This window comes from Lepisosteus oculatus, chromosome 8, assembly GCF_040954835.1.
Source record: "Lepisosteus oculatus isolate fLepOcu1 chromosome 8, fLepOcu1.hap2, whole genome shotgun sequence".
NCBI lineage: Eukaryota > Metazoa > Chordata > Actinopteri > Semionotiformes > Lepisosteidae > Lepisosteus > Lepisosteus oculatus.
In genome coordinates, this window is record NC_090703.1 from 35,165,795 (window position 1) to 35,182,259 (window position 16,465).

Sequence of the window (16,465 nt, forward strand, 5' to 3'; positions counted from 1 at the left end):
AATCAAGCATAAGGCAAGGTTGTGAGATGGACAGTTTTTTTTAACAAGGTATTTGTTTCATGTTTTGTGAACTCTGGCCTAGTTTGTAGGCCATTCCGTATAACATTTCATTTTCCGAAAGGCCGACTGCTGTAACCATGACTTTTCACTGTCATAGGCTCAGGCACAGAGGTGGAATTGAATCCATTATTAAAGAGATGCTGCCCAGGAGAAATTGGAAAGAACAGCGTATTTGTTCAGAGGCATCTCCCCAGGACGGCACTTTTCTAATTGAAGAGAGCCTGCCATTATGCAACTCAAAAAAGAAGCAACTTGATCCCTGGCTTCATTGTTCCTCAGCCCACTCATGAAAGTGAACAGGCGTATCTAACCACTTCAGGTATCCTGCAATTACCCTGCCTGTCCTTCTGATAATAGGTTCCTATTGCCTTTCTTACAGAGCACAGAAATGCATTGTTGCATTCACTCCAGCCCAACCTCTAAATGACAGAGCCCACATGACACAGGAAGGCTGCACTTGACTCCTTCTGTTCAGGGCAACACATCAGGCAGCAGCTTTGAAAATGCACACGGGATGAGCAGCAGGTTATAAATAATGAAACCGGCTCCAGGGAGATGAAATTGACTTATTTAATAAATTAAGAAGAATGGCTTGCCCCATCAGGGTATGGAGTTTTTTATACCGATAGTTTTAGGAATATGTACAGTAAGCACAATCCCCAGAAACATTGGTAGAACATTAACTGCTCAATCTGTGGATGTGAGTGATAAAAAAATTATTTATATGTACAATGACTTTAAATAGGCCTTGTTAGATGCATCTGTGAAATATCTGTGATATTTGTGAATTCCATTATTCTGCTTACAATTTTAAATGTTTCACAAAGTTTCCTGAATAGAAAAATAAATCTTCTTATGAGAATCATGTTCATACAGTATAACATATGGTATGCCTCTTAATCTACTCTATTATATATATATCGTTTTCATTTTAACAGAGTTTTTTAAAACCCCTTCTCCTACATTTTATATCTAAACTGTAACCCATGGCCTGGCTCAACATACTTCCTCTTTCAAAATGTTAGTTACAGTATCTTCCTTCCCTTGCATAATTCTTATACAGAGTTTTAATTTCCTGTAACCTTATTTTTTGTTTTGTCTGTGCTTAAGACAAAGAGCTTTCTTACCATATCAACTCAGAATAGCTACATTATCCAGTCCTGCAAGACAGAATTATTTTTAAAGATGTTGACTCACCCTTGTCCTATTTTTTCAAAACGTGTGTATTTCTTTTTCGGGTCTCCCACACTCACTATGCTTCCTTAAAGAAAGATGACAGAGAAAAAAAGAATAAAAATTAATGAAGAATAAGGTATTTTAGAATGAGAGACAAATGTATTCAGGCGTGCATAGTTATGACGCTCTGCTTCCGAGCTATCACTGAAGGTTGTTGCTTAAATTGTATTTTTTACACATCCTTTATATATCTTTACATTTTAAGCATGTTTTATGCTCGGTATTTGACTTACAGAGAACCTGAAACCTGAAATGGTGTATTCATGCAGTGAAATCCCCTAAATGAATGAAAATGTGTTAAGAGACTGAGTGGCTCTTAAATAGACTTAATTAGGAACTTATTTTCTGTATCTTGTTAATAAAAAGATAAAGCTTACCGCAACAGCACCATAAGCCTGTTATTTTCACATTTTTACTACTAATTAAATTATGACATTTGTTATTCTTTTTGTCATGTGAAAATGAGGCCTCAAAACCTCAAAACATAAGCATTAGCTAGCAAAGGACTACAGTATATAAAGAAGAAGAGCTTTCCCAGTTTTTTTAAAGGCATTTGGAACCAGGAACAGAAGGTCAGTGTCTGTGCTGGAAGGAATCAAAGACGTCTTTGCTCCCACAGCAATTTAATGAGATTTTCAGCTCACAGACTGCAGCAGCCCTATTTGATGCCACTTTTCAACTTAAGGCACACAGCAGGGCACAATACATAAATACAGGTACTGTTTATACTCCATATGCCTTACATTGTATTACTGTAGAATTTTGAAGGAAATATTATGTTTGAGTTGCCAACATTAATGTCCAGTTAATGGTTAAAAGGGAAAAAAAAATTGAAAGCTACTGTAAGGCAGTGAGTCTAAAGAAGATTTTCAAAGGATGTAAACCTGACTTTCAACAATTACAACTGGCAAAATATAATCAGAGCAAGGCAAAATGTTATGAACAGTTATCATGGTAAAAGCACATGTTTTTACTTTATCAAATTATAGGACTACCATAATGCAGAAAGGCAAAATGAAACCATACTGTAGGTATGAGGTAATGAAAAAGAAAGATACCGTATATTGATGTCTACCTTACAGGATAGTCATATTAAAAGTGTGAATTTACTCTATAGATTCATTAAGGTGCCTTTTCAGGGAACAAACTGTAAAGTCAAGCTTAAAGCATACTTAATCTCTCTAAAATCTCTTCATCTGTCATCTTGGACTTCTTTCTCTGCCGGTCAGTGTGTCTGTACAGTGTGCTGGATGTGTTTTCAGATACCAAAGACACGGGTGAAGTTGAGACCTCCTTCACTGGAGCTGGGGGAGCTACTGGCTCAATAACAGAGCGGGTATAAATCTGTGAAAAAAAAGCATAATCATATATCAATACAATGAGTCCAATCTCAGCCACTTCACAAACAGCACAGTGACAAATGGAAATTTTATCAGCAGGGAACAGATACAAGTGTGAGACAAGAAAAAAAGCATCAGATTTGCCTGTTAGAAAAGTTTAACTCAAATACAGTTTAAAGTTTTTTCTTTGAGCTGAATTGTAAAAGGGTTGTTTCCCAAACAGACTATATTAGAAAATGACTCAGGTAATGATTAGTTAGACTTGATTATATACAAATTAACGCTGGTTAAGAGCTAACGCTAATTAACACTAGTTAAGCTAGTGACACTACTAGGTGAATACACTGCAAAGAATCTGATCACAGAAAAAAAATTTCTCCAAACATGAAGCCAGGTCCTTTATTGTTAAAAAACTTTTTTTGACAAATGATTGTTATTGAACCTAAGCTTTGAGATTATTATGAAAACTTGCCACCAGACTATTTTCCCTTTACTTTTCTTATGTTTTAAAACGTTTCTTCTTTGATTTTGGATTATATCTTGATTGACCACTTGTATGGGTTGAACTCTTCCGTACTGATTTGGTGTGCTCTGGCCGAGGTGCAATGACAGGAGGGGGCTCGTTGTCATCATCATCATCTTCGTCGTCATCATCATCCTCCTCTTCTGACACTGGTGGGGCCAGTGGGGGCTCTGATGCTGTCTTTGTGCCCTACAAAATCAAAACCAAAATGACAAAATTCTGAGATACCGCAGGTTTCTGACAATATTTAAATTAACATTTGCACTTGCAATTACAATGTAATGAGATCAGAACAGGTCCAGATCTAATTGAGAGAAGCACGGGGAGATGCTAAATCTTTCGTGGCAGTCAGAAGGAGAGAGAGCAGGAAAGAAAGCAAAAGATCCCGTCTTAAAATGTCTTGGCATTTCTCCTATCATTTTTCAAAAATCTCAAATTCAGAGCAAATACTTGATGGCAGCTTTCAACTGGACAAATGCGTAAAGTGCCTGGCAAGCAGGAGGCCCACATTGGGTAATGTTCTGGGTTTGATATTATTAGAAGAAGATCTTATCAGTTCAGAAATGTTAGATCTTTGAATAATGCCTCTTTAACTAATTTTGAAAGAAAGTTCTGTAGGTACATTCCTCTTCACCTTCCTCAAAATCTATACCAAAGCAAGTGCTGCTGGTCATTATATTGGAACAGTACTCTGGTTTGATGTGTCTACAGATCTCTCCCGATAATGTGAGAAGCACATCAGAGAAATCAAATGGAATTGAAATGACACGCGGACAGTTCTAAGCACTGCAGGAATAAAGCATTGCATTGCCAGGAATGCTTGGCCCTGGAAATTCAATCCTCTGCTCTAATTGTTCTCAACGTATAATTGAAGAAACAGAAAGTCCCAAGCCATACAGTGCACCCACAAAAGACAATCTAAATCAATTTTGAAGGAAGAAACAAAATTTAAATATTCTTGATATTATCCTGCTTTTTATCTTAACCCCACAGTTTGTTTTTAATTCTAATACGTATACTCTTTTTGGAAAGCTTATTTAAAAAAGACATGTACTCATTAAGATGTAGCAAATATGTGCACAATCTTCTGTTTCTGTGTCAAGAAAAAAAAAATTTAAGCTCTTGTCTGTTCCATTGCTTTTGGTGGCATCCAAAACACAAGTTCTTTAACAGGTTGAATGAAAAAAAGTGAATGCTAATAATTTCTTCATGTACTGTATAGAGTCTGCACCAGGAAATAGATAATCTATAGAAATTAACCTTAGGCATCATCAGTGCAAAGATAGCATGTTTAATAAGATATGATGAAAGATACTTTCTACAGTTATATTGATGTCACTACAAATTTTCTGAGGAAGAAAGAAAGGAAGACAATTTTAACTAGTTTTGTCTGACAAAATATCTGTTGAATACATAACATGCATTAAACATTATGCACAATGATGGTATACCATTCAACTATTTCTGTTATTTCTGAGGTGGCTTTTGCAAAATCGATTCATCACAACAGTATCTGAAATCATCAAAACACATTACGAACGTACTTAGAGTCATTCTAATAGAAATATTGAGATACTTGAAAATTAAATAGCAGTTTTAATAATAACTCATTGGTTTGCGTTATCAGCAAGTACATTTTTGTGTATTATATTACAGATGTTGCCCATGACTAAAGTACCTTTGAAATGCCACATATTGCATGTATTCATTAATTATAAGCAATTTTATGGAGAGTCACTGCAAGCAAGAGACTATCCAGCAAGTATCAGTGGCTAGGCAATATTGGGAGTACAAATGGATGAACGCCAGTCCAACATGGGAATACTGGGACAATTTAGAATAGCCAACCAAATCTATCTATCATGTCTTCTGGAAGTGGGAGGAAACTGGAGCACCTGAAACATGGGCAGAACATGTGAACTCCACACAGACAGATCCCTGGATTTAGAGATCTGGACTTAGAGACTCAGGAGCCTAGAGCTATAAGCCAGCAACACTGCAATGCCACCATGCTGCACAAATAATATATTTTCCTTGGTCCAGATCTAACTTCCAAAATAATTAAGTGATTAAATTGACCAAGAAAAATGTAAGAAACAAATCGAATGCCAACTTTATAAGCAGCCCCAGGAGCAAATGCACAATAAAACCCAAAACAAATCTGAAATGCGTGCTTTTTAATTTGGTAATATTTATGGGGATAATTTTAATCAGGCTAAATGCAATGGGAAAAATAACAGTGAAAAAAGGACAACCATAGACGTTTTGTTGTAAATAAAATCAAGATGCATATATTGTAGGTACAGCATATACAGTATGGTACAGTAACAGTATAAATTTAAACAGGCTGTATTTGGAAGAGGCTTGCAGCATTTGAACTGTTGTTTAAAAACTTCAATCAACAGAGGAATATTTCAGTCTCAAAGTGATTTATTTTATTACCATTACAATTATTGAAAAGGCAAGGTGCTGTGAGGAGAATGGGCTCTAAGCTTTTATACAAAGAATATTAGGACAATATCTAAAATAAGACAGAAAACGTGTTTAATAATGCAATTTAATGTCTTTTACAATGGAACTAATTGCTAATACTACACACAAAACCTTCTGGGGTGGGACATCAATGGAAGCTGAAATTTGTGTCTGTAACCGAAACTAGAAGGCACATTGTTGTCATGTATCCAAATGAATTTAATCTAAAACCACATTCTAAACCCTATTCCTTACTCTTCATTGGAAAAAATCAATGCCTGAAACATATCTAGCAGAATATTAAGCATAATTATTTGTCATAATTGGAATTTAATAATTTTGACATTTAAAATGAACCTAGTGGTCAATTTGCAAAATGGTGACTTTAACATGTAATGTATTTCACTTAATTTAAAAGCATAGCAAGTCTGCTATTGATATTTTTCATATCTTCGGCAAGTTCCAGCTTTTTGTCACTCAACGAGTTAAAAAAACTTGAGGACCTCTCCTAATCCATTTAGATCACACATTTTCTAAGCAAGATTTTGTCTTTATACAGTCTAAAAGACAAATGCATCATACATCATAGCAATAACTAGATAATATGAAGAGAGAATGAATGGATGAGCCAGTTTAACTATCTTTAAAGCAGGAGAAAGCTGACAGTTTGAACTGTTGGTTCTGTCAGATTCATCTAACATTGCCCCAGTGGTAGATCCAGAGCTTAGACTGCAATAAGTAAAGGCATTAAAGAGTCTTGATTCAATTGCAGTAACTAATCCACTCAGAACTTGGGGAGTGTTTTTTTTTTCTTTAGCAACAGTTCTAAGGAAAATTCAATGGAATTGCTTTCTAAATTGCTTTCTAAAAAAAAGAAAAATATCCAAAGGAGTGGCTTTCCTGATGCCGATTAATTTTGTATATTATAAATTGTAGAGAGTACAGTGCGTACTGTAGAAAAACAACTCTTTGGCATTTTAAAAGAAAAAAAATTTTTTTAAGAGCAAAGTCACACAAGAGAATGAAGAATAGAACCAATGATTACTTAGTTTGTAGGTGTGACATATACAAAGTGCTACACAAACATCATAAGATTGTTATTCTTTTCTTCTGCTTAAAACTGCATGGTTCTTTAATTAATTAATCTTTTTTTTCTTCAGTAAATAGATAGCATCAATAACCAGATGTTTACATTTTAACAATATATGTGAAAGGGAAATTTTAATTACCAGTATTGGATAGATATCCTATTATCTAAATTACCAAAGAAATGAAGGCTAATTATATTGATGTAATCTTTCGTTTTAGATCATATAATATATTTCCAGCCATTATTTTTATGATTACCAGTAAGTTAACATGAGGATAAGAATTTTTCTGTAAGGTTTAATAATTTATCAGCTTTTTTTAAACAGAAATTCTTCACTCTAATCATACAGTTCTGGAGAATAAGCTTACTCAGCAATTTTAGTAATGACTAATGTGTCCTGATTTAAAAGGACATGACGCTTTTAAGAAACATTGGTGCCACGAAAGAAATAAACTTCATCATGGCATTCCTTTGATTATTCTTCTTTTACCCTTGTTGGTTCTCCTTCTTGATTGAATTGTATAAATAAAAAGTATAAATCGCAATAAAGAGAAGATGCATTTTTTATAATCCATGATTTACTGTAGATGAAAATAATTTAAACTGTTCTTCAAAAGTGGAAAACATAACAACAACAGTTTCTTCTGTCACTATCTGCAAGGCGTCATCAGTTGCAATCTGGCAACCCTTATTTGGTTTTATAACCCATTGGGAAATGCTGCTTTCATGTACAGTTGTTGTCATACAAGGAAACAGTGTGAGACAGTGTTGTCATACAGGGAAAATTGAGGGCTTGAGTTTTAATTTGTCCATTTACAGTAAGTTTAACTGTACATAGGACTACAGTGATTCCCATCCTCCAACAAAGCAACTGTAATAACAATGTCCCATCTATCTCGTTTGGTGGCTAGTTGATCCAAAGATCTCATCTTGTTGTATCTTGAAAGAAGATATCAGCTTCAATTTCAGGTTACCTTGTCACAGACTCCTGCACCCCTTTGTGCAAAACAGAGCCCCCTGTTTACAGTTTTAAATGCACATTCCCTTGGTTTCCACCTGTGTCCTATGGTTTTTTGTTTCGATGAAGAAAGAATGAAAATGGCTCATGCTTAACCAAAATTAAATCAAACATTTATGCCGCTTTGCACTGGAAATACAGAAATATACGCATTTATTTGAGATTTACCGCATTAGCAAGCAGCAGAAAGCAAATCAGCCCAGTGCAAGCTAAAACATTCTAAGACAGAAAAGGCAACACCTCTGATACTGCAGCATTACCCAGCTCTCTGAAACACTAACGGCATCGGTTTTTGTTTCATCTTTTTACTCAGCTCATTAAGAGCTGCTTTCTGAAGCAGTGATGCAGCTTAAGAGTCAGTATTGCTGTGTACACTGGAAGAGAGAACATGGTTGACAATTGACTACCTGCTTAGATCAGAAACCCAAGACGTTAGTGTGGAAAAGTGGAGCGGAGAACCACTGAGCTGACAAGCTAGCTTAAAAGCAGACCTACCAAACCATGTGTAGCAGATCTCATAGTAGGAGGGAGACACTCAAAGCATTGCATTGAGATACTGTATGTACTGGCCAAACCTGATGAATAATTTTTTTAAAATCAGACTTCATTTCTAATTCCCCTTAAAATTCATAACAAAAAACTTCCTACTTTCATCCACACCATTTACCTTGAAGCTTAAAGTTATTCATCTGCACTGCACTGCTTGATATCTATTAAAGAAACAGCTTTCTATACATTTTTTTTAGCAATTAATCATAATATCTTGATCTGCTGTGTACTCATTGTCCTCTGAACTGGTCAAATTATTTTATTATAAAAAATAAAATTTTTGCAATACATTATAATACATCTTCTACTTTATTAGCTTCATCTACTCACTTCTAATGCACTGTATGGTAAATGTACCTGAGAAAATGCAATACCACATTGCAGAAACATTACATTATGTGAGATTATTACATAAATCATGCTAATTATGGCAGATACAGTCACAACTCTAGCTCTGATTGTGTCCATAGTAACATCGAATAAAAACAAAATCAACATCAAAAACCAAAGTTGTGGTTTGTTAAGTGCTTAATGTTTCACTTCAATTTCATCCTGGTGTGCTTGGAAATTAATGGAATACACAACCTGCTGCTGTAGGTCTTTGCTATAATAGCATTTTATTTGTGTAAGCTAGGCCTGGTTTTAATCAAAACAATGTAGGAGGAAGCAAAATTGAAATTGGCAACAATCCAGATCTTTCTTTCCAATTCATTTTTTCAAACATTCTTTCCAGCTCACTAATGTTTTTTTTTCTTCTCAAGGAGACAAATGTCAGCTTAAAACATGATCTTATCTTACAGTTTGCCATTTAAAACACTTCATAGCAGCATTCCTTAAGGTGTGGCTCAAATAGTGCCTTCTCTGTTATTACTATTCGATTCCATTTAATGCAATCGGCTGGACATTATTTGGTAGGGGTGGATGGTTTTAAAGGTATATCTCTGTTTCATATAAATGTAGAAAGTGTGTCATTACCTTGTCATAAATTGCTGCGCTGAGGGTTCTAAGGGTAACTGGAGCCCCAGAGGACAGGAGACGAGTCTGGATATGAAGGTTGAGAACGGGAGGATTTATTGAACACAAACCGACACAACAAACAATAGCAAATGGCCTTCAGTGCCTTTTTTGTTTTTTGACAGTGCTACCCCAAATCTTCATCCCTAGAAATGTACTCTGCAAGAATTAGAACCACATCCTTTCATACAGAAATTGTATTAGGGTATAATTTCAAGAAAATCTTCAATAAATGCAATTTTCAGTATTATCGCAAATAACGTTTTGTTAGGTTCATTCGCAAAATCCTAAACTTTGAATCTGATTTGCCTTTAAGACAGTTTTGTCTTTGGAGCAGTTTTCATTACAGATGGTAGGGATCAGAAAGTAATAAAACCCCTCAAACAACTTTTAAATGTGAGCTTATATTTTAATATTATGTAAGAGTGGATCCACCTTGAAGACATTTCAATGTCCAAAATAAAAGGATTTGTAGAAGAGTGCGAAGGAGGTTAACAGATGTGTGTCAAGTCCAGGAAAACGTTAGCCTATTTTTACAGTATCTTTACATTTGAACTCTTCTCTTAAATGTCACTCGTCCCCTGTGACCCCTGGCAGAGATCTTTCACAATAAAATCAGAATATGTGGCCTTTGGCTCATCTGGTTCTCCTTTCCATATATAGTCACAGAATGCATGCTATCATAAAAGCTATACAACCAATCTGTGCTTTGGAAAACAACAGGGGTGTAGTAATTGTCTTGGAAAAACACTTTTCCATGATGGAACTGCAGTATAAAAATCTACAAATTTCTTCTATCTATTTATTCATACTGCCCTACAAAAATATTAGATAACTGTATGCTCAGGATGGGAATCCACCCTGTGCGAGGCACTGGAAATAACCAAGACAGTCTCATATTAATATGGACAATAATGTAATAGCAGACCAGTCCTTTCCCTCAATGGTGCAATTTGCTTTAAGAAAGAAGGATATTGGCTTCACAGCATAAGTAAGGTTGCTTCTGATAATAAGCTAAAGGCAAGACCAGGCTAATGTGTCCATTTATACACATTACAGGATCTAGACAGTGCACAGGTGATAAAATGTTATTGAACTGCTACCCACAACTCATACTGTTGGCACAATAACTTCAAGTATCCACAAAAATTAGTGAGTATCCAGAGTATCCAATAATATTAATGTCACAACATGGTACAGCTTTAATCAGCATTAGAGATTGCTCAACTTTTTAGCTTGGTATACTCTAATATTTTGGTTGGGCAGTATATACTGTAAATGTATATTCAAACAAAATGAAGGCAGACACTATATATTGTTCTTACTACAGAGGTTTATAGAACTCTGCATTTCTATAGAACATTTATGTTGTAGCGATGCTAACAATGCAATGCTTCACATTTTCAGCAATAAGCAGTGTCAAGCTGAATTTATTAGAAGCAGCTTCAGCAGCAAACTCAAAGACTTGCACATACTGTACAGTACAGTTAAAGCCAGTTGCTTGCTTGGTAGTGAAGGAATTAGTACATTACACTACAAAACATTGAGTGCACATTCAGCTCCAGAAAAAAACAACAACATAATAATTATGTTACATATCAGATTTAGTAACTCTGGAGTTTTGTGACTAAATATAAGTTTTTTTATGGTTGGTGCTGACCAGATGCTTCTAGATTATAGAGAAACTTTTTCTTTTTCTTCTTACCTACTACAGTAATGTTTGCCAGTTTCATGTGGGTATTTTTATGACTATCTTTAATAATTTATGAAGTATGCTATGCAACCAAATTTTTTATAGGCATTTTATGATTACTACATAGGCTATTTAGGATGAGATACACATTTACAATGCAAGCCAAACAAAACAGTCTAGTTATGAAGGTGAAAAAATAATATATCATTGTCAGCCAGAATAGCTAAACATTACTATAACATAGGTGTCACAATGGCCTTAACATATAGACAAGAATGAACATCACACTTCACCTTAAAAGCTGCAGGTATTATTTAAGTGCAATGCTGGGATTTGCATTTTTAACAAAAGCACAAGAAAAGCTAAAAAAGTTTCAAAATAATGATGTATTATGTGACATTTAATTATGAAGCTAATAAAAGTTAAAGTATTTTTGTTTGGTGAATTGCAAACCCAGGGGATTGCTGTTTGGTGTATATTTGTTCCTTTTACATTCACCTTTAGCAGTGTGTACTTCTATGCATCGCCATTCAATCATTCTAACCCCCAACACATTCAGTACCAAGCCTGGCTGTAAAAATTAATTTGCTCTTGATCTATGGAAGGGCCGAGTGCATCACATCATACACCTGCTCCTGAAAAGCTAGTATCGAAGGAATGACTACAACAATTACAATCACACATATAATAAGCTACAAGCTTTAAACTGCAACTGCTTTGATGTTTAACTGGTAAATAAATGCGTACATTGTATAATGAGGATCCATTTTCCCCTTTTCTAAATGGTGAATTCCAGTTTGCTCTGATTTTGACTTAATGAAAAAGTAGTTTTATCTATTGGTTGAAATTCATCTCACATCTGTACTTATTCTGACTTTTATTTGCATTTTAATGACATTTCTGCAATGATGGTCTTTTATTCTAAGCACGACCATGACATATCCAATGTTATTTAAAAAAAAGATGATGTACTAAATGGGACATTAGGTCAATTGCACCGATTGTTTAATGCTGCATAGCCAGAAACACAGTTAATACAGGACACATTGTGGTCTTCAAAAAGCTGCCACCCCAGTCTAAACAAGTTTTAAAGCAAGAGCAGGCCTCACTGCCCACGTTGTGCATTCAGGAACGTGGTTTTAATCAAATGTTAATCAATGTTAATCAATAATGTATGTTAATTAAACACTTGAAAGCACAAACACTGAGAGAATAAAAGTCCAAAAGAAAACAAAAATAGCAGACATGCAAAGCAATTGAATATCAGTCCAAAACACCTTGTTTCTTTGCCACTACAAACTAGAAGAATTGGATACCACCGTCAACCAGACAATAATTACAAAGGGCTTTGTCATCCATGACAGACCAAAAGAGGTTTTTCTCCGCTACATTTTTCAAACACAAAATTTGAAATTATACCCATAAGGGGTTTGCAACATAAGCTTCATGAAATATTTTTCCATCTGTGCTGAATTTTAAAAAATGTGTTCACAATTGATTTATCTTTTTAGCTTTGAATAGGAAACAGACTTACCTGAACAGTTTGCAGATTAAAATCATAAGAAGCTTAGGCCAGTTACCAGTGTGAATGAACGTTTTAAAAACATAATTCTGTTTTAAAGACAGAATATTACACTTGCTTTTCTTGAAAACAAAGTCTAATCTTGAACTACTAGTCACTCCCAAATGCTTTTGGTGGTTTAGAAACGTGTACTGACAATTAATTTTTGCTGTACAAGCCTGACTAAACATTAGTGATCTATAAAATATTAAAAACCTAGAAGAGTATCTATTTAATAGAAAAATCATGATTAAACTGATTAACTATATCTTACTGAGGCCTGGGTAGTATTACAGGCAGGTAGCATTTTATTTTACTGCAGAACTTCCTGCAGTGCCAAATTCACACATTGTTACTGTTAGGTTCTTCATGTAATCAATTAAGAGTTTTTTTTCTGTAGAAGGCATATTTTAAAAATAAAATTGTATCCATTTATTTTAAAGCCCAGACTCTTTGTTTAGAGAACCAATCCAGATAAAATAACTCCAATTTCCTGCAATGCTGTTTCTTCTTAAATTGTCTAAGGTGAAATACATGGCTTTTATTTAAAAAAAAACACTTTCAGTAAAAACATGTTCAGAAGCATTATTTTCTTTCTGGCATTAAAAACACAGTGCTAAATCACAGGGCTTGTATGCCAAAAAATAATGAAATACGAAAAAATGTAATCTGTAAAGCTAGCATTCTATGAAATGTAAAAAGAAAACTGTAAAAGTTTGATATTTGATATTTCAAATGAGAATAAGAACTGCAAGGAAAAAGTACAAATTTTGAACCTTCAAAGGGAACGTACAATTAATTAATTTTACAATGTACTGTCCATGAAGTTGTCTATTGTCTCTATAATCTTGGGAGATGTTAAAATTGGAAACAAGCACTCATATCATAATGTGATGTCATAAAATAATTAAAAATAGTCCTTTTAACTCATTTTTGTGTGCTCAGATCTCAGTTAATTAGCTTTCATCTAAAACTGTTTCCACCTTTTCAGGCTCCTTGTTGTTCACTGATCTGATTAAAGCAGATAATTATTTAAGACAATCTGATTAAATAAATTACTGAGTTTTCTAAAAGGTATTGCTTTCTATGATTAGTTTTTAGACTTTTTTATGATTGCTTAGTAAATGAATATGTTTCAAAACCTATCCAGTTTATCCATCTCTGCTCCACGTCATTTATTCATCACTATTCTTGTAAAATGTTATTAGTGTATCAAATGCTATTTTTCAAAAATGAAATCCCAAACAGAGGGTAAGCTTTCATTTTATGAAAACCAAGATCACTTACCAGAGCATTGGGTGCTATGTAACCATGTGCTGATTTGTCTGAAAAAGAAATTGGCAATTATTTAAATAAAATATTGATCCCTATTCTGTGCTAATGTGTGCTTACTCTGACAGCAAGAGTTTTGTCTTTACCAATGCCCTTGCTCCTATAATAAACTTGATTTTAATTTCAATTTTAGTTGAAGGAGCTGTTTAACTTTCATGTTATCTAAAGACCAAACCTCTCTGTAAATTCAAAAGAGTACAATTGAAGAATCTTTTTAAATTGGTACTTACAATAATAGACTTGTACTGTACTATCTAACATAAAGAATATACTATTTAACATAAAGCTAAATAAGCACTTTAAGATGATTATCATTATTATCTGGAGAGCAGATGTAAGTTGTTACATTTATTTAATAAATCCCTGCCCTCATCCTCAACCATTTTCATTCTTTTAGTCACATAGAGATATAAGTAGAAGATAATGTAACATAAACCACTGTGTACTGTGTAAAGTATGCTTTCAGGCATACATTTTTCAATGGCCTAGAATTAGAAATTTTAAACCACACTGAAATTCAAAGCCTACTGTAGTTGAAAAACTCACTATCCACAACATGCTAAGTACTACTGTAGATGAATACTAAAAGACAATCACATATATAATATATATAATCACAGTATACTGTATATAATAATGATGATGAATCCATTATAAAGATCCTGTCTCTCACCTCCAGAAGTAAAGCTCATGTACTTCTGGTTGTTCACTGTCTCTTTGGAATCATAGAACTTGAGAACATCCAGCACAGCCTGTGGGTTCTTCTTCTGTTCCAGTTTGGTAATGTTGGAGGTCTGGAGTAACCGAGCCCACTGCTCAGGAATTCCCTGTGGGAAAACAAGGTCCATTTGTCTTTCAAATCCAATTACAATCTTTATATCTAAAACAGATACAGTATGTGGTTCAAATGCATGATCCCATTTCACTCACACAGCTCTGAATTCAGTACAATTCATTTTCCTTAGCAATACATAATATGCCATTCAGATGAGCCCAGGCTTTGCTTGCAATATTAACAAGAAGTGACAGATACTGCTTGTTGAACAACTGTGACTCAACAAGATCATTTTAACAACAAGAAAACTGGGAAATGTCTGCAGGAGCCAATCAGCCTGTCATTTCTAAAACATTTCACCCTTCTTAGATGTTCCCCAAATTCAAACACAATAGCTATTTCTTTTCACACCTGGTTCAAGGCAGCTCCCAGATAACGTAAAGCATCAGTTTCTAAGCACGTTTGTACTAATGCAAAATATCTTCAATAACAAAAGTATTAGAAAATATCTTTATACAAACATGAATTGAAGACTGTGTATTTTCTCCATCACAATAATGAAAGCATTTTTCATTTCCATTTGAATTTTGTTTCACATTTTAATTTTCACATAAGAGTGTTATTTATGTGACCTTTCAGCTTTCTTGCTTTGAGAAAATGTCCACATTTCTTTCTTCTTTCCCATTTTTAATATTCAGTCATCATTGCATTCATCAAACACTTATGGAAATGTAAACAGATTGTAATGTATTTCTTCATGTTCAAAAAATATTATCTAACACTGTGCTTATTGTAAAGTACTGTATATTATATTCATATATATTAAAATATCCTGAAATGTCCTGCTTCCAGAGTTTTGAACAAGCAACACAAATACAGTAGATTGTTAAAGGTGACATAAATAAAATTGAAGGCTTTTTCATAATCAGACTCTGCATGGACAAGATAAACAATTGGAAATTGTTTCTAGACTTTATCAGATGCAAACATTCATATCCATATTCTCCACAACTTCCCTCTGAATCGAATATGGTATGCTATTAAATTAAACAGAACACAGCATCCTTTATACTTAGCAAATAAGTAAAGCTTTCCTTTCAATAATTCAGTAGGTACAGTATCTTTCATTTAAAATTGAGTCAACTGTTGATCGATTTGAATGGAGCTGTACGTGAGTAAAAAAGGAGATGAACAGTATAATCAAAACTGGGAGTGAAGCTTCCCTATCTTCATTTTCTCCATATCTGAGTAGTTATTGTTAGAAATTGTTATAATTAAACAGATGAGACCATAATAGTAAGGCTATATACATAAAGGATTCTTGTATACTTTGTTTAGAATACTCACTACTATTCATTGCCTTATCTTAAAGGAAATTCATACTTTAACACATATTCAAAACCCATGTACTTTTTTCAAAGCTTTGAGTAATCACACACTGATGGTCATAGTCTTGTAATCTACTTACACTAAGTTCATTCAGAAAAGGGGGAATTCTTTGTTTCTCTTACATATGGGACTAGTCTTAATGAAATATAATAAATGAAGCTTGCCATTTCAATGTATTTAGCCATTAATAAGCTCAGTCCGTAATCATACAGAACATATATTACACACTCTGGGTAACATATGGGTTGACTTGCATAAATGTAACTTTACATAAACCTCCTGCACCTGTGTCTAGAAAGTTTCCAGTTCAAATCCCGCAGCTGGCAGAGGAACCTTACTCTGTTGAGCCCCTGAGCAAGGCCCTTAACCCTAACTGCTCCAGGAGCACAGGATAAATGGCTGACCCTGTGCTC

At 34.3% G+C, this 16,465-nt stretch overlaps 1 protein-coding gene across 5 annotated transcripts in view; it reads right to left on the reverse strand.

Annotated features, from left to right (window-relative positions):
• The window catches only part of LOC102691808 (serine/threonine-protein kinase PAK 3), a 63,088-nt gene that overhangs the window by 9,513 nt on the left and 37,110 nt on the right, over positions 1–16,465 (reverse strand). For 4 of the 5 annotated variants that reach the window (XM_015351134.2, XM_015351133.2, XM_006632622.3 and 1 more), the window contains 6 exons: positions 14,562–14,715; positions 13,844–13,881; positions 9,264–9,329; positions 3,214–3,348; positions 2,469–2,640; positions 1,258–1,321 (listed from right to left, as the gene is read on the reverse strand). In XM_015351134.2, coding sequence (XP_015206620.1) covers positions 1,258–1,321; positions 2,469–2,640; positions 3,214–3,348; positions 9,264–9,329; positions 13,844–13,881; positions 14,562–14,715 — 629 coding nt within the window. The remainder of the gene's footprint in view (positions 1–1,257; positions 1,322–2,468; positions 2,641–3,213; positions 3,349–9,263; positions 9,330–13,843; positions 13,882–14,561; positions 14,716–16,465) is intronic. The other variant, XM_015351136.2, reaches the window with a different exon arrangement.